Source organism: Balaenoptera borealis (genome assembly GCF_965194805.1).
Source record: "Balaenoptera borealis genome assembly, chromosome: 5".
Taxonomy (NCBI): domain Eukaryota; kingdom Metazoa; phylum Chordata; class Mammalia; order Artiodactyla; family Balaenopteridae; genus Balaenoptera; species Balaenoptera borealis.
Window position 1 is genome coordinate 70,690,034 of NC_138862.1, and position 19,072 is coordinate 70,709,105.

Consider the following 19,072-nt stretch of genomic DNA (forward strand, 5'->3'; position numbering starts at 1 on the left):
TGCAAGGGGGTCATGAGACACAGGTATTCCTATCATCTCTCAGAAGGGTCCTCTGAGACTAAGTGTCCCGTTGCACATGATACTAAAGGGTCACTAACCCAATGTCATGCCTCCTCACCTGTACCACTCTTTTCCCTCACTCCTTCCCTGGATGTACACCCCAGTAAAGCAATAGCACATGAACTTCTGCTTTCTGGGGAGCCCAGGCTAAGACTCCGTTACTGCTTTACTGATTACTATTACTATTTATACAATATAGTTTTGTTTAAATACAAGATATTTGGACCTAAGTAGAGGTTCGACTGTTTAGCGTCTGCCATTTCAGTACCCTCAACACCGAGTCAAATGCTGGAATTCTCTCTCATACCCATTCTTCTCTTACTCTTTTCCATAAAGTTAATCATATTGGGAAAGTTCTCATCTTGGATACTTGAATCTTCTGCTGTATATGGTTTTCAAACTCAGGACCATCTTTTTCAGAGGGGATACTTTTTTAGCTTGTTATCCAGAATTCAAAAAAGCAAAAAGCTGAATCAGTAAAGCTTTCTGTGGCTGGCTGAAAAATGGCTCCCCCAAATATATCCACAACCCAATCTGTGTTACCTGGGAATGTTTCCTCATTTGCCAAGGCCTTTGCAGGTGTGATGAAGTTAAGACTCTTGAGATGAGGAGATTATCCTGGATTATCTGGGTGGACCCTAAATGCAATCACATGTATCCTTAAAAGAGGGAGGCAGAGGCCCACGTCAGGTGCACACAGGAGAAGGCAATGTGGTCACACTGAGTGAGATGTGCAGGTGTTGGTCTTAAAGATGGGAGTGATGTGGCCACAAGTCACGGAATGCCAGCAGCCAACAGAAGCTGGAACACGCAAGGACCAAATTCTTCCCTAGAGCCTCTGGAGGGAGCAGAGTCCTGCTAACACCTTGATTTCAGCTCAGTGATACCGATTTTGGACATCTGGTCTCCAGAACTGTGAGTGAATAAATTTCTGTTGATTTAAGCTACTCAGTTTGTGTAATTTGTTACAGCAGCTACAGGAAACTAGTGCGGCTTCTTCTTAAAAAGGGCCTTCAGAGAACACCAACTCAGCCCTTCATGAATATTGTCTTTAATGATTTCCCATATGCCTATAGTTAACTCAGTGTTTGCTTTCTTTACATTGTTTCTAATGATGTTTGGAACTCTGGTATTTAACCCCAAAGGTGCATGAACAGTAATTATAAACTAGATCTCACTGTGAACAGTAAGCATAAACTATCAACAGGTCTCATTTTCTAAGAGAGAAGGTTGAGACCTAACTGGCCCCTAATCATGACTTTCCCACCCCCCACTTGCTTTAAGCCCGTTTCATCCAACAGGTCAGCGTTTTTCAAAATGGTGTCCAAGGGTCACCTGTGTTGAGTCACCTGAGGCACTCATTAAAAATGTAAAGTCCACGACTCGCCCCCAAGCTTTACCTCCAGGATTGAGCTGCAGAAATATGCACTTTTAACAAGCCTCCCAGGTTTCTTAGCACACTGACTTTGAGAAGCTCTATTACAGAAGAAAGAGGTCAGATCTGATCCAACAGTACCTCCCTCCATGGTTCAGTGGTGAAACCACCAACTCTGGGCCAGGGCTGAACTCATGCAGGCGCAGCCACGGCCCCGGCCCCCAGACTGGATGCCTGTGATGAATGCCACACTGAGCTCATAGAGGAACCAAAATTGTCCTGTCCCCTCATGTGTTCATACTGCAAAACAGCTGCAAAGGTGTCCAGAGTGCGGGGCACCACACGTGCTTTTGAGAATGTGAGTCACCATTAAGTAATTCATGGTAATTTAACTTTTTAATTAAAAAGACCTTCACTAAACAATAATAGCTTACAAATGCATGTACCTTTTGATCTTGCAATTCCACTTTTGGGAGTTTATCCTACAGATATTCGTCATGCTTGTACATATGAACACGATTATTCACTGCAGAACTGATTGTAATAGTAAAAGACTGGAAACAATCCAAATGCCATCATTGTGGAACTGATGAAATAAACTATAGCACATTCATATAATGAAAAATAATGAGGAAACGGCATGTGTATTGATATGGAAATGTCTCCAAGATAGATTGTTAAGGGGAAAGGCAAGGTACAGAACACACGTATGATATGCTACCTTTTGTGGATGAAAAGGGAGTAATAAAAATCCACATTCCTATTTGCTTGTACATTCATAACGAAATGTGGGGAGCGTTAGCTAAGAATAGTGGTTATCTCTGGGGCAGGGGTTGGGAACTGAGCAGATGACAAACAAGGATGGGAGGGAGACTTTTCACTATATATACGATTCTACTTCGGGGTTTGGAACCATGTAAGCATATTATTTATTCAAGGAATAAATAATAAAATAAAATTTAAAATAACCATTTATTGTGGCACTCAGAACAAGCAATCTGGTCTGGACACCTGCAAGTCTTGGTGTCCACATGGAGCTCTTCAGACTGGAGGCGTGTTTCAGGGGCCACCGCCATTGCAGTGGGTCCCCTGGTTAGCCGCGGTGCTCCAGACCAGAATGCACACTTCCATCATCCAAAATGACGGGGGGAGGACAGGTCTTTGAGTTTCTTACCGAGGAGAACCAGCTTCACAAAGGTTCTGGGATTTGGGTCCACTGTACCCTGGACAGCTACGCGAGGGGAGGGTCCCAGGCTGCCGAGTACTGACGACTCAGTACTCTAGTACCGAGGCATCATCAGCTGTTCCCGGCTCACGAGGGAGGAGTGGTGATAGCGATCCCGGGTGGCGAAGTCTGCGTTCTCCTGGGTGAGCTGAGTCATCTCCATGTCAACCCTAGCCAGGGACGGCGCCAAAATTATCTGCTCTCGGGGGGATCGCAGGTTCCTTTGGTGAGAGAAACACGGAGGACGGTCAGAAGGAAAGACCAAACGCTAACCAGTGGCAGTAAGTCTCCTCTGGGATGGAGAAATGATTTGCAAAAATGTCATCGTGTTTATTACCAAACATGTATTAAACAACATAACTGTTGAAAGCTATATGTACAATACTTCATGAACCCAAAGTATGAGAAATAAGCATCAAACAAAGAGTGATACTTACCTTCTTTTAGTAGAAATGTATAAAACTATAAAAATAACCTTCCAAATGCTGTTGTGTTGGGGCTCTGTAGCTTTACTTGGCTTTCTTGTCAAATGAAATAATGGAATGGAGAGGCTGGAAAGCTGAGGTGAGTAGAAAGAGAAACCTTCGCTTTGGTTCACTGGAAAGAAAGTTGAGTGAGGAATGATCTCCAGAGCCGAGGTTTATAGAGCAAGCAGCTACGTGGTAAAGTGCAAAGGCTTTTGGCACCAAGCTGGCCTAAGGCAAAGAGCGAGTCCCAATACGGATTCCACTGTCACTGAAGGGTCCACATAAGAGTTGGAGCTGGAATAAACTGGTAAAGAAAAATGTTAGGGATGCGTGAAGAAAGTGCTGACAGCAGAAAGGAGTAAGGAAAGACCATCCTGGCAGCCAGGGTATCTATAGAAGACAGAGACAGTCACAGCTTTGCCACGAATCAGGCTGGTGGCCTCAGGCAAACCTCTTCACCTCCTTGTGCCTCTATTTCCTCACCTTCTCAGGCCCCTTCTAGTTCCTTCCACCTATGCTAGGTCCTGAAATCACACCTTAGGCATAGATTTTCTCTTAAAACTTTACCCTAAGAGAATCATTTGCTTTATAAGTAGCAGCGTTCAATTGTTTAAATAAGGAATATATTTGATACATGTAAAAAACTGGTAGAAACCTTGTTATAAATCTGTGGAACTTAAGCAGAAAGCTTCACTGACTAGAAAAACGTGCTGTTACAGAAGTTTGGATCACACAACTAAGGCTTTGCAGCTGCTTGATGAGAACACATCTAAATTAGGTGGGTTGAGGTTTTCTGAGAAATGAATTAACTTCTATAAAGGTTGAATCTTCAAGAAGTAAGGTTAGGAAGTGACAGAAATGCCATACCAGTCAACATGTGTTTTTGCCAGTGAACTTTCTTGTAAATGCTTTCTTTTTTTTTTTTTTTTAAGGTAAAACCATCGTATTTTTCTGAGTTCAGGGAAATAGCACACTTCACTTTCTAGTTTAGAATGGCCTAAGAGTTCTCACCTGGGCAGTTGCTAGGACTTCAGGAAAGAAAGGTTTCTTAAGGTCAGGCTTAATTTCACATAATTCTGAGAACTGTAGGTGTAACAGAGGAAGTAACAGCCAAATTCCTTTGCCCACAACACCCTACAATATTATTCTTCTTTGGTTTTGAAGAGCATCTGGGGCAACAGGTGTGAAAAAAACTCAAAATTACAAAAGAGAAAACACAGCTACCAGTTTCTACTTTTAAATGGATCACCATTTCTTGGTCCTTTCACCCTCCTGAACAACTATCACAAAATATCGCTCAGTCACCATGATGAGGCCAGCAAATTTGACACTGAGACTTAGCTGAGGCCTCCACCAACCACTCCACAAGCCCACAGAGCTATGAATAGTGTGGACTAGGTTCTCTTCCAACCAAAGTACTGCCCTTTTCTAAGAATAATCTCCTCCTAATACATTCTTCTTTCCACATTGCACAACAGTGACCTCAGAGGTGAAATTCCAGAAATTCAGAGTCCAAAAAAGAGTAGTGACCTCCCATGGTCATTTGTAGGCTTTCAAAGCCTACAATACCTAAAAATATTCATGTAAAATCAGATAAGGCCAAATATTCTCAACCACACACCAGCTGTAGCTCCAGAATCTGCAGGCAGCTTTCACACAGAATCTATTTCCACTTAAACTCTACTTGCCCTCAGGCCTAGGAGGCTGGGGAAAATGGATCAGTGCACTGATCTCAGATCAGTGCTGTGATCTGAGTCACCCAACCTGGTGCCTCAGCCTGGAAAAGAGGCAGAGAGGTGACACACCCACACCACAGCTCCACACAGGACGTTTAGCCCAGCTTCCAAGCAAACAGCAGGGAATTACCCCCCTACACACCACTCTCCCTGCCAGCCCTCTCCCTGTTGGTTTCCATGGCTCCTGCTCCTTTCATCATCATTTCTCTAGCATCCAGCCTTCATTTCTTGGGCCAACTTGAACAGATTGGCAGCGCTTATAAAGAGTTGTCTTAAGAAGGATTCTTGGGAGGGAGGAATGGGGAGTTATTGTTTAATGGGTATAGAGTTTCCGTTTTGCAAGATGAAGAGTTCTGGAGGTGCCTGGAGGTGACGGTTGCATAACAGTATGAATGTACTTAATACCATTAAACTGTATACTTTAAAATGGTTAAGATGATAAATTTTATGGTATGTGTATTTTACCACAATAAAAAAAAATGGGGAAAAAAATTCTGAACTTACATCTGGGATCAGTGGGAAAGGGTCCCATAATCCATCAGCAACGTCTGGGCATAGAAGGTGGAAATATTGGCAAGGGCAACCCAGACTTCTAGAGTTTCAAAAACAAACCAACAAAATGAAACCAAATAAACACTTAGTTGGGTTCTGCCTGGATTTTCCCAGCCTGTAGCTTTGGCTCCTCACTGATATTGAAAGGGGAGGGAGGTAATTTCCCAGAGTCTTGAGGCCTTCAAAGGTGAGGAGGCATTGGCACTGGAAGGGTAGAGGAGGAGGAGAGAGATTAGGGCACTCATGAAAACTTCCCTTCCCTGTGAGGCCTTCTCCTGTTTCTCAGGAAAGTTTGTTCTTCCCTTTCCCTGAATATTTGAGCATGGAGGTCCCACAGAAATCCTGCAGGATCGCTACTCTGTTTCTGTACTTGGCCTCTGCACTTTCACCAATACAGTCATGTCAACTACCTCTGACTTGAGATGGAAGAATGGGAGTTCTCTGGGCCTTGGTCTTGTGTGTGAGTACTAATGCTAGTGTGTCTTAGGCTGTGAACTCACTGAGAGTAACTCTCTTGACTTATATCACTCTGCAACCAGATTCTAAAGAAAGCCTCTGTTCATGATTCCTGAGGATAAGAAGACAAGTAGACATGGGCCAGAGGAAGCTTCTGAGAAGCTAAAGCAGGGAGGCTGGGTGGTGGAGGGCAGTGAGGAGCAGTCTGAGTTTCCTTGAGGTTCTCAATTGTCAGGTATTCACACCGCAATTCACCCAAGCCCAGCTAGAAATGGAACACCCTTAGCACGTCCCAGGCCCCTCATCCAGGCCCCAGATTGGCACAGACCTGTAGGAGGGGATCAGAAGAGACCTCATCCATCTGAAAAGGCTGAAGTTGGAGGCTAAACCTGCAGGGAAGACACAGACATAAATATTTATGAAGGCTCTATGTATGCATCTAGAATCCCAGGTTTAATGGGATAAATATACCTCCCCCGACACACACACACAATAGCACAAAAAATTTTTTTTTCCTTTTTCAGTCTAACCCAACAACATTCATTGTAATACTCTGACAGCAACCTGCTAAGGACTTCATACTTATATGTAGTTTCCAAAAGTTGATTTCTAAACTCCAAAATCCCAAGAAAGAAACTGGATGCATTTATAGAGAAAGAAGCAGAGGACTTGCTAACTTCAGTCTTAGGAATTTAAAATTTTTTTAAATTTTGATACTTTTTTTCCTTAGATTCAAACTGATTATGTGTTTAAGTAGATACTATAAAGTCCCCTACTAGACCATATACTCTTTGAGGACAGGAAGCACATCTTTTTCGCCTGGTAACACTCACAACAGCCACAGGATCTGGCCCTTAGGAAGTTTTCTTCAGATGCTGGGTGAATCAAATAGCGCCACATGTGGAAATGTTAGTGCTGAAGTTTGAAATGAGATTGTTGTGGATAGTGACCAAATATCCTGACATCAGACACACTGTCTAGAATATGGTTTATCAACTTTTTTTTTTTTAATAAATTTATTTATTTATTTATTTTTGGCTGTGTTGGGTCTTTGTTTCTGTGTGAGGGCTTTCTCCAGTTGCGGCGAGCGGGGGCCACTCTTCATCGCGGTGCGTGGGCCTATCACTGTCGCGGCCTCTTTTGTTGCGGAGCACAGGCCCCAGATGCGCAAGCTCAGTAGTTGTGGCTCACGGGCTTAAGTTGCTCCGCGGCATGTGGGATCTTCCCAGACCAGGGCTCGAACCCGTGTCCCCTGCATTGGCAGGCGGATTCTTAACCACTGCGCCACCAGGGAAGCCCTATCAACTTTTTTTAAAAAGCTTTTTTTTAAAATCCATTCCTCCTTTGGTGTGAGTTTTTTTTAAAATCTCACAAAATGAATTATATATAACTTTAGGAAAGCAAATGAAATGTAATTTTATAAAATGCTTTTCCAAATTATATATATTCACTCCACCAGATACATATTTTATATATATATGTATGAGTGTGTGTGTGTGTGTGTGTATATATATACATGGCTGGTTGAAAATTGGTTAATTAGATCATGTTCAATATATGATCAGGAAGTGAGCATTATTTTAAGAGGCTTATGTTAGAATCTTGACTAATGTCAACAGTATGCAGCTGATAACATGTATGTAGAAAATAAACATAAATATTCTATTAACTGGTCCTACCTATTTATGCTCATTTAGATTCTAAATTATCTAAATTTTAGATGAAGATTGGCCTGAAATTTGATTTCATACTTTCCTGTAAATAAATTTCTGGGAAATATTTAAATTTGTTAGGATCAAACTAACTTCTAAGAAATTCAGAAGCAATCACTGATGTAATCAGTATGTTAATTAAAATATATTCTCTCCATTAAATTAGCTGATATAAGGACCCTTAGTATGACTTTTTCTAAAGCATTATTTTTAATGTACATGTGATTCAAGTGTTTGAAGCGCATTTCTTTCAAAAATGTATATCAGAATGAAACTGAGTCATTTGTTGAGATGTGGATGGATCTAGAGACTGTCATACAAAGTGAAGTAAGTCAGAAAGAGAAAAACAAATATCGTATATTAACGCATGTATGTGGAACCTAGAAAAATGGTACAGATGAGCCGGTTTGCAGGGCAGAAGTTGAGACACAGATGTAGAGAACAGACATATGGACACCAAGGGGGGAAAACTGCGGTGGGGTGGGGATGGTGGTGTGCTGAATTGGGCGATTGGGATTGACATGTATACACTGATGTGTATAAAACTGATGACTAATAAGAACCTGCAGTATAAAAAAACAAACAAACAAAACAACTAATACTAAACTTTCATTGGGTTATTTGTATGGAAATATGTTAATATAAATGTTTCAGACATTACATGAAATTTCTAAAAATCTTATATGTTCTGGTATAATGTTATAAGTCATAATTCTAGTTATTACTTTAAAATGTATATCTCAGAAATAACTAAATTTCCTTGTCAATTGCATTATTATGAACTTTCATCAAAAAAAAAAATGTATATCAGACTATTCTAATTTGGAAGCATTTTTTTTCAGTTTGCCTGGATTGTTATGGTCCATCTGATTTAGTTAGGACTTAAAACTACATAATTACTTTATTTTAAAAATTGGGACATTGTAGAATTTTGATGAAAAGAGCTCTTGAATGTATTTTAAAAACAGCTTTATTATTGAGGAATAACTGACATACAGTAAACAGAGTATTGATAATATTTTCTTCCTTTCCTTATTCTTTTTTTTTTTTAACATCTTTATTGGAGTATAATTGGTTTACAATGGTGTGATAGTTTCTGCTTTATAACAAAGTAAATCAGTTATACATATACATATGTCCCCATATCTCCTCCCTCTTGCATCTCCCTCCCTCCCATCCTCCCTATCCCACCCCTCTAGGCGGTCACAAAGCACAGAGCTGATCTCCCTGTGCCATTCGGTTGCTTCCCACTAGCTATCTATTTCACTGGGGTCTTGATCCTAGAGGTGTTTATTCCTAGAGATAGGAAACAACTCCCCTACGAGCACACCTTTGATATACAAACCGACCAATCCAGAGCCCACACCCCCAACCATCTCCTTTATCAAGCTCTCACACATCAAGCCAATATTCCCCTGCCTTAAATCACCCCAGGGCCAAAAACCAGACAACTAGAGACCACCCCTATAACCTAGAGTCTGCTGAAATTATGCAAACTACCTAATCCCAAACTTACTCAGCTACCTACCTGCCTTGTCCATTCTTTCCCACTAAAAGCCTAATAAAGGCTATGGGCCATGCTCTCCCCGCTTCCTCTTTTGCCTCCTGACCAACCCTGGTCCTCTCCGTTGTGGCCCTGCATGATCCTCCTGTTCCTAGGCATGTGAGTATAAACTTCTTTCTTCATGATAATAATTTCTGTGTCTGTGTGTCTTATCATACCTGACTAAAACAAATCCCAGGTACATTTTTAGAACAAACTACATGCATTTAAAGTGTACAATTTGGTAAGTGTTGACACATGCATATACTGTGAAATCATCACTAAAAGCAAGATAATGAACATATCCATCACCTCCAAAAGCTCCCTCAAGCCACGTCATAAGACCTCCCTCCCTCATATCCACCTCCCAACCCTCATCCAAAGGCAACCGCTGATAGTGCTGTCATCAGAGATTAGTTTGCATTTTTAATAATTACATATGTATATATGTAAAATATTAGATTATGTACTCATTTTGTCTGGTTTCTTTCACTCAGCACAGTTATTCTGAGATTCATGCTATTGCATATATCGATAGTTCATTCTTTTTATTACGAAATAGTATTCCGTTGTATGGCTATACTATACTTATAGAGTAACCTGTTGATGGACATGTGAACTGTTTTCAGTTTTTGACTATTACAAACTAAGCTGCTATAAATATTCATATACACGTTTTTATATGCCCGTATGCTTTTAATTCTCTTTGGTAAATACCTAGGAGTACAGTGGCTAATTCATATAGCAGATATGTATTTTTTTAATACACTGCCAAATGGTTTCACAAAGTGATCGTATTATTTTTACATTTTCATCAGCTATATATGATAGCTCTAGCTGCTCCACATCCTTGCCAACATTTGGCATGATCAGTATTTTTAATTTTAATCACCCTGATAGGTGTATAATAATATTATATTGTGGTTTTAATTTGCATTTCTTAATGACTAATCACAGTGAGTACCTTTTCACGTGCTTATTTGTCAACCATATATGTTCTTTGCTGAAACCTATTTAAAACTTATGCCCATTTAAAATTTTTTGTTTTCTTATTACTGAGTTTTGAGGGTTTTTATATATTCTACATACAAGTCCTTTTCAAACATGTGATTTGCTAATATTTTCTCATAGTCTATGGCTTGCCTTTGCATTCCTTTACCAGTGTGTTTGGAGGAACAGTCCTTAATTTTGATGAAGTCCAATTTATCAATTTTTTTTCCTGCTTTTGGTGTTATATCTAAGAAATCTTTGTCTCACTCATAGTCACAATTTTTTTCCCTATATTTTCTAGGATCCATTTTGAGCTCTTTTTACATTGTATGATGTATGAAGTTTGTTTTTTGCTTGTAGATTTCCAATTGTTCCAGCAGCATTTGCTGAAAAGACTATTTTTTTCCTCCACTGAATTGCCTTTGCAATTTCTGGACTCTCTACTCTGTCCATTGATTTTTTTTTATCTGTCTTGATCCCAATACCATGCTGTCTTGATTACTTTAGCTTTACAGTTAGTTTTGAAATCAGGTAGTGTTAAGTCTTGCAACTTTGTTTTTCTTTTACGAAGTTGCTTGGGCTATTCTAGGTCCTTTGAATTTCCATATAAATACTTTAGGATCTGCTTTCCAATTTCTACAAAAAAGGCAGCTGTGATTTTGATTGGGATTATATCTAATCTACAGAAAATTCTGAGGTGAAATGTCATCTTAAGAATACTGAATCTTCGATTCATGAATATAGTATAAATCTTCATTTCTTTAATTTCTTCTTTAATTTCCTCTCAAAATGTTTTGTAGTTTTCCTCTTCTAGTCTGTAAATATGGTGAATTACATTGATTGATTAAGAATGTTAAACCAGGGCCTAGAGACTGTCATACAGAATGAAGTAAGTCAGAAAGAGAAAAACAAATATTGTATATTAATGCATATATGTGGAATCTAGAAAAATGGTACAGATGAACCTATTTGCAAAGCAGAAGTAGAGACACAGATGTAGAGAACAAATGTATGGACACCAAGGGGGGGAAGGAGAGGTGGGATGAATTGGGAGATTGGGATTGACATATATACACTACTATGTACAAAACAGATAACTACTGAGAACTGATAGATAACTAAAATAGATAACTAATGAGAACCTACTGTATAGCACAGGGAAATCTACTCAGTGCTCTGTGGTGACCTAAATGGGAAGGAAATCCAAAAAAGAGGGGATATATGTATACATATAACTGATTCACTTTGCTGTACAGACACAAACTAATACAACACTGTAAAGCAACTATACGCCAATAAAAATTTAAAAAAAGAGAGAGAGAGAATGTTAAACTAACCTTGAATTCCTAGGATAACCCACTTGGTTATCATGTATTATTATGCTTTTTATATTATTTTGTATTCAATTTGTTAAAGTCTTGTCAAGAAGTTTTATATCTATGTTCATGAGGGATATTGATGTGCAGTCTTCTGAAGAATTTGTATCAAATTGATATTCTTTCTTCCTTAAGTGTTAGATAGGTTTCATTAGTGACGCCATCTGGGCCCAAGGTTTTCTTTATGGGAAGGTTTTTTAATGACAAGTTTAATTTCTTTCATGAGATGACCTAAACAGCCCTATATGTCTTCTAGAGTGAGCTTTGATATTTGATAGTTTGTATCTTTTGAGGAATTTGTCCAATTCATCTGTCAAATTTATTGCATAAAGCTGTTTAAAATACTTCCTTATTTTCCTTTTTAATGTCTGTAGACTCTCCAGTTATGTCATTTCTCTCACTCCTGGTGTTGATCATTTGTGTTTCCTCTCCTTTTATTCTGATCAGTCTGGCTAGAGGTTTGTGAATTTTATTGATCTCACATAACCAGCTTTTTCTTTCACTGGCATTCTCTATTTTTCCCTGTTTTATATTTTATTGATTTCTACTTTGATCTTCATTGTTTCCCTGTTTCTTCTTACTTGGGTTTAATTTGCTCTTTTTCTCTAGTTTCTTAAGTGGGAAACTGGGGTTATTATTTTGAGACATTTTTTTCTTTTCTAATATAAGCATTTGATGCAGTAAATTTCCCTCTAAGTAGTGAATTAGCTGCATCCCACAATTTTGATGTTATATTTTCATTTTCATTCAGTTCAAAATACTTTTAAATTTTACTTATTTGTCCTTTGAACCATGAGTTAGTTTCTTTAGTTTACTTAGTGCTCTTTAGTGTTCTTAGTCATTTAGTGTTATTCAGTGTTCTTTAGTTTCTAAATATTTGGGAATTTTCCAGATATCTTTCTGGTATTTATTTCTAATTTACTTCCCCTTTTGTTCTTGAATTGACTTGAATACCCTTAAACTTTCTTAGATTTTAAAAAATGTCCTAGAACATGGTTTATGCTCGTAAATGTTTCATGTACACTTAAAAATATATATTCTGCTGTTGTTAGGTGGAATATTCTATAAATATCAATTTGGCCAGGTTTATTGATAACGTTATTCAAGTCTTCTAAAGCCCTACTGAGTTTTTGCCTACTTGTTTTATCAATTATTGAGAGAGAGGTGTTGAAATCTCTGACTGTAATTGAGAATTATTCTACTTATTATTGCAGATCTATCAGGCTTTGTTTTTTATATTTCAAAGCTCTGTTTTTAAGTGCATAAATGTTAAGATTTATTATGTTCTCTTGATTAATTTTCCCTTTGTCTTTATGAAATGACCCTCTTTATCCCTGGTAATATTCTTTTTTTTTTTTTTAATAAATTTATTTATTTATTTATTTATTTTTGGCTGTGTTGGGTCTTCGTTTCTGCACAAGAGCTTTCTCTAGTTGCAGCAAGCGGGGGCCACTCTTCATCGCGGTGCGCGGGCCTCTCACTGTCGCGGCCTCTCTTGTTGCGGAGCACAGGCTCCAGACGCGCAGGCTCAGTAGTTGTGGCTCACGGGCCCAGTTGCTCCGCGGCATGTGGGATCTTCCCAGACCAGGGCTCAAACCCGTGTCCCCTGCATTGGCAGGCAGATTCTCAACCACTGCGCCACCAGGGAAGCCCCCCTGGTAATATTCTTTTCTCTGAAATCTACTTTGTCTGATGTTAATATAGTCACTCCAGCTTTCTCTGATTTATCTTACCATGATATATCTTTTTTCCATCCTTTTAACTTATTTGTGTCTTTATACTGAAAGTAGGTTTCTTGTAGATAGCATATAGTTGGATCATGCTTTTTTATTCAATCTGACAATCTCAGTGCTTGGACCTTTTAATTGGGAGTGTTTATTTCATTTTATTTTTTTAATTATCTTTTTTAAAAATTTTTAATTAATTTATTTTTATTTTTGGCTGCATTGGGTCTTCGTTGCTGCATGTGGGCTTTCTCTAGTTGCCTTGAGTTGGGGCTAATCTTCATTGCGGTGCTCGGGCTTCTCGTTGTGGTGGCTTCTCTTGTCACGGAGCATGGGCTCTAGGTGCGCGGGCTTCAGTAGTTGTGGCTCATGGGCTCCAGAGCGCAAGCTCAGTAGTTGTGGCGCACGGGCTTAGTTGTTCCACGGTATGTGGGATCTTCCTGGACCAGGGCTCAAACCTGTGTCCCCTGCATTGGCAGGCGGATTCTTAACCACTGTGCCACCAGGGAAGTCCCTGATTGGGAGTGTTTAGACTATTTAAAATTAGTGTGGTTACTGATATGGCTAGATTTATATAAACCACCTTGCTATTTGTTTTTGGTCTATTATCTTTTTCTCTTTTTTCTAATTAACATTGATCTGAGTATTTTTAATTCAATTTTATCCCCTTTATTGACTTATTACTTGTAATTCTTTGCTGTGTTAGAGGCAGACCTCATTTTACTGCACTTTGTTTACTGTGCTTCTCAGTATTGCATCTTTTACAAGTTGAAGGTTTGTGGCAACCCTGGATCAAGCAAGTCTATCAGGGCCATTTCCCCAACAGCATTTGCTCACTTTCTGTGTCTGTGTCACAGTTTGGTAATTCTTACAATATTTCAAACTTTTTCATTATTATTATATTTCTCATGGTGATCTGTGATCAGTCATCTTTAATGTTACTATTATGACTCGATGAAGGCTCAGGTGACAGTTAGCCTTTTTTAGCGATAAAGTATTTTAAAATTAAGTTATGTACATTGTTTTTTGAGACATAATGCTATTGCACACTTAACAGACTACCGTATAGTGTAAACATAACTTTTATATGTACTAGGAAACAAAAATATTTGTCTGACTCGCATTATTGCAATATTCCAGTGATCTGGAACTGAACTCACAATATTTCCAAGGTATACTGGTAGTTTAGTAGTTGCTTTAGGGTTTGTAGTACACATTTTTAACTCATCACAGTCTACCTTTAAGTGATATTTTAGTACTTCACATATACTATAAGAAACTTCCAACAGTATATCCCCATTTCTTCCCTCCTGGCCCTTGTGCTATTGTTGTCATCCATTTTACTTCTACATGTCTTATAAACCTCACGATTTATTATTATTTTTCATTTGTTATCATTTATGCGCATGCCATATTTTTTCTCCTAGACTGTCAGCTCCTTGAAAGCGGGATTTGTATCTGAGTCAGTGTTGGCATTTAATAGGTGTTCGAAACAGGTTTTTTTCAATAAATGCTAAAAGAGAAGAAAGGAGGTGGTGGCAAAATGGCTCTGTTGCTTACCAAGATGAAGCCCGGAACTGGTCCAACCAATGTAGAAATACACAATGGCAGCAACACCCATGTTAACCAGGGTATAGACCCACTGGATCACAAACATGATGAGAAGGGACCCAACAGCCTGTTCAAACAGAAGGAAGTGCACATCAGCTAATGATTTAAACACATGGTAAGCAAGCCACAAGGCTAGGGCCTTAAGAAACAACAGTCCTCTCGTCAACCTCTGAACACTCTACAAGTCTGAATAATTGAAGTTCACTCATAATTCATAAAACCCCTCTAAAGTAGATATTTGAGAAGACATCCCTGAAAGTACCCTCTAATCAAAACAATCAATAAATAGACATTCTATCCTAGCTCCTTGTTCTACTCCTTTCTAGGAGAAACAAGTTAGAGTAAAATTATGCTAATATGGTGTATCTAGAAATTAGGTGATCCAGAGTTTATCAGGGATGATTAATTATTTAAAAAGTAAACCATTGATTAAAATAAGTGGTTCATTAAATGTAATCTTGCCATATGTAGCCTCATCTAAATTCTAATGTAACAGGCAGTTAAATCACATTGCTCCTAATGAAGACTCTCCTCTTTCCTCCCCCAACTCCCACCCCAAGATCACACATGTATCCACCTGAATTAAGTCTCAAGGACAGTTGAGATCAAAATGAACTTACTCACCCCCAACAGGGAGACCCAGGGGTTGCATATGCTAGTGTAGAAAGAAGTTGGTCTCCTCTGGATATCTTGTTCCTGGAGCCTGGACTTGAGGAAGAAATCTAAAAAATAAATGAGCCAAAATCCTTGGTTACTAATTTGTTACCAAACCCTCTAGTGTTTTTATTAGCAAATACTTATGAGCTCCTCTTCTCCAATTTTGTAACTCAGTCTAAAAGACAACTTCCACTCACCTCAACCATTAATGCCCTTTGCCACAACTGAGGCTTGTCTTTACCAGAAAGCTTACACCTCCTAAATTGTGATTTCAATCAATCTACTCTCAGCCCGTCACCTCCATTTTTTCTCATTCGCTCTGCTGTCTCCCACCCCAACTATTCATAGACCACAGAGGGACCTTCCGTCAACTTGCCCTAGTATGTTTTTCTTCCTATCACCTACCTCCTCTTTTCACTACCCTCTTACCTAGCTTAGATTCCATGATCCAAGACTATCAGCAAGTACTCCCTTGGATATGTTATCTGCTTCCACACTTCAGCACCACTCAGAAGTCTTATACCTAGTCAACTCATTCTCCTTCTCTCTGATGTAACAAATTTCCAACCTCTCCTCTCAAAAGACAGCTTTCATATCCTCTCATCACCAAGTCTACCAACCCACTTTCATCTGTACCCTCTCTTCTGCCTTTCTGTTTTCAGAGTAGATGAACAGTTCTGGCTCCTACCTAAGGCCCATCCCTATATTTGTGCCCTGCTCAAGGATTTTGCTTTTGCTTCGTCAGTTTTTCCATAGTCTACTAGATCATCCCCATCAAATACAAATACACTGTAATTTCTCCCAACTAAAGAAATACCTTCTGGTCACCCTTTAGCTACTGTCCTATTTTTTGGTCTCCCTTATAGCAAAACTTCTCAAAAGAATTGCCTATATGGTCTCTACCTTCCATTGTTTCCTCAACCTACTTTTAGGGTTGTATACACCATTCCACTAAAACGACTCCTCCTAAGGTTGGCAATGACTTGAATCTTTTCAAATTCAATGGTCAGCTCCTCATCTTACTTGACCTTTCAGATAGCACCTGACACATGTGATCACTTTCTTCTTCTTGAAACACATTCTTCTCTTGGTTTCTAGGATGCCTCAGTTTCCTAGTTTTCCTCCTATCTCACTGCCCACTTCTTCTCAGTCTCCTTTGCTGGCTCACCTCCTCCTTCCAACCCCCAAATATTGGAGAATCCTAGCATTCATTCAGTCCTCAGCACTCTTCTTTATTGCAGTTAGGTGTGGCCATGTGACTAAGTTCTCACCAATGGAATGTGAACACAAGTGGTGAGTGTCACTTCTGCACCAGAGTCTTTGAGAGAGTAGGTGTGCTTCTTCTCTGTGCCCGAAATCTGAACATGGTAACTCAGTCTTGATTTTGCTCACTATAAGGACTTAGGGGATGGTGAAGTCATAAAAATGGAAGGACCCTGGGTCCCTGAAGCAATGCATGGAGGAGAGCCTCCCACTGATTTGGAACACCCTTCCTGGACTGTTAGTGCAAGTGAGAAATAAATTTCCATAGTATTTGAGCCACTGTGTTTTCGCTTATTTGTTATAGCAGTTTAGCCTCCCTTAATTAATATACCTCAAAACAGGCTTTAGGTCCTTCTCTTACTTCTATACAATCTATTCCTTACGAAGCCAGTGATCTTCTTAAGGCTGGATCTGATCATATCACACCTCTAGCTACAACCTTCCGTGACCTTCTGTCATAATCACCATGGAGTGCATGGCCCTACACAGGACTGACCTCTGCTTTCCTTGCTATACTCATCTCCTACCTCTCTCCCCCCACCCACTCCTCTCCACTCACCGCTGGACTTCTGCTCTTCTTGGAATTTGCCAATCCAATTTCCATCTGTACCTTTATACATGCCATTTCCTCTGCCTGTAACTCTTCTCCCACATCTCTGCATGGTTCACTACTTTATAAAATTCAGTTCTCCATTAAAATATCCTCCTCTCAAAGAGATCTTTTCTGAAAAACCTATCTGAAACAGAACCACCCTCCCCACTCCAGTCTCTATCCTGTTACCCCACTTGATTATTCATCATACTATTTATCACTTACTGACATCATAGTATGTGTGTTTGCTTATTTTGTGTCTTTCCTGCTAGAATGCAAGTTCAATGACAGCAGAGACCTTCTATGTCTATTCAGCATGTTCCCCACCCCCAGCACCTAGAACAGCACTTGGAATGTAGTAAATGTCCCATACATGAGGCTAAATGAATGACCAATCACCCTAGGTCCCAGAGAAGTCTTCATCCTCTCAACATGTCTGCCTTTACCATATACTTCCAACTATTATACTTAACTTTTATACTTCCATATCTTGAGGGCAAGGGCTGTCTTTTGTACCTCTAAATACCAAATCTAGGCATGTAGGAGTTTGTGTATAGGAAGTGCTCAAGAAGTATCTCCTTATTAATTGTGGATTAAAATAAACTCTGCCAGAAGACGTAAATAGACATTTCTCCAAAGAAGACATACAGATGGCCAACAAGCACATGAAAAGATGCTCATCATCGCTAATTATTAGGAAAATGCAAATCAAAACTACCATGAGGTATCACCTCATATGTCAGAATGGCCATCATTAAAAAGTCTACAAATAACAAATGCTGGAGAGGGTGTAGAGAAAAGGGAACCCTCCTATACTGTTGGTGGGAATGTAGATTGGTGCAGCCATTATGGAAAACAGCATGGAGGTTCCTCAAAAAACTAAAAATAGAGTTGCATATGATCCAGCAATCCCAATCCTGGGCATGTATCTGGACAAAACTATAATTCAAAAAGATACATGTACCCCTATGTTCACTGCAGCACTATTCACAATAGCCAAGACATGGGAACAACCTAAATGTCCAACAACAGATGAATGGATGAAGAAGATGTGGCACACATATACAATGGAATACTACTCAGCCATAAAAAAGAATGAAATAATGCCATTTGCAGCAACATGGATGGGCCTAGAGATTAACATACTAAGTGAAGTCAGACAGAGAAAGACAAATACCAAATGATATCACTTATATGTGGAATCTAAAATATGACACAAATGAATTTATCTACAAAACAGAAATAGACTCACAGACATAGAGAACAGACATGGTTGTCAAGGGGGAGGGGGGGTGACGGAGGGATGGATTGGGAGTTTGGGATTAGCAGGTGCAAACTATTATATATAGAATGGATAAACAGCAAGGTCCTACTGTATAGCACAGGGAACTATATTCAATATCCTGTGATAAACCGTAATAGAAAAGAATATGAAAAAGAATGGATATATACATATAACTGAATCACTTTGCTGTACAGTAGAAATTAATACATTATAAACCAACTATACTTCAATAAAATAAATTTTAAAGAACTCTGCCAAGGTGCATGACTGATTTGAATTGATGGCTCTATTACTTCTTTTTTTTTTTTAAAGAAAAGACACTGTTAAGATTGTCTTTGATTACACTGTATACTTTCAACATGTGCAATGCATGATTCATTTTTTCAATCACAGGCTTAGTGAAATACAGCTGCTCCACTGATTATTAAGAAGAAACACTATTGGTGAA

At 39.1% G+C, this 19,072-nt stretch overlaps 1 protein-coding gene across 13 annotated transcripts in view; it reads right to left on the bottom strand.

The window, feature by feature from the left end:
* Positions 1 to 2,388: 2,388 nt before the first annotated feature.
* Positions 2,389 to 19,072, bottom strand: part of SLC12A8 (solute carrier family 12 member 8) — a 142,997-nt gene continuing 126,313 nt past the window's right edge. For 11 of the 13 annotated variants that reach the window (XM_082392298.1, XM_082392289.1, XM_082392291.1 and 8 more), the window contains 4 exons: positions 15,452 to 15,549; positions 14,777 to 14,894; positions 6,200 to 6,260; positions 2,389 to 2,881 (listed from right to left, as the gene is read on the bottom strand). In XM_082392298.1, the coding sequence (XP_082248424.1) occupies positions 2,716 to 2,881; positions 6,200 to 6,260; positions 14,777 to 14,894; positions 15,452 to 15,549 (443 nt within the window). In that variant the 3' untranslated portion in view covers positions 2,389 to 2,715. Of the gene's footprint in view, positions 2,882 to 3,097; positions 3,258 to 6,199; positions 6,261 to 14,776; positions 14,895 to 15,451; positions 15,550 to 19,072 lie in introns of all 13 variants that reach the window. The other 2 variants (XM_082392294.1, XR_014244747.1) reach the window with 2 other exon arrangements.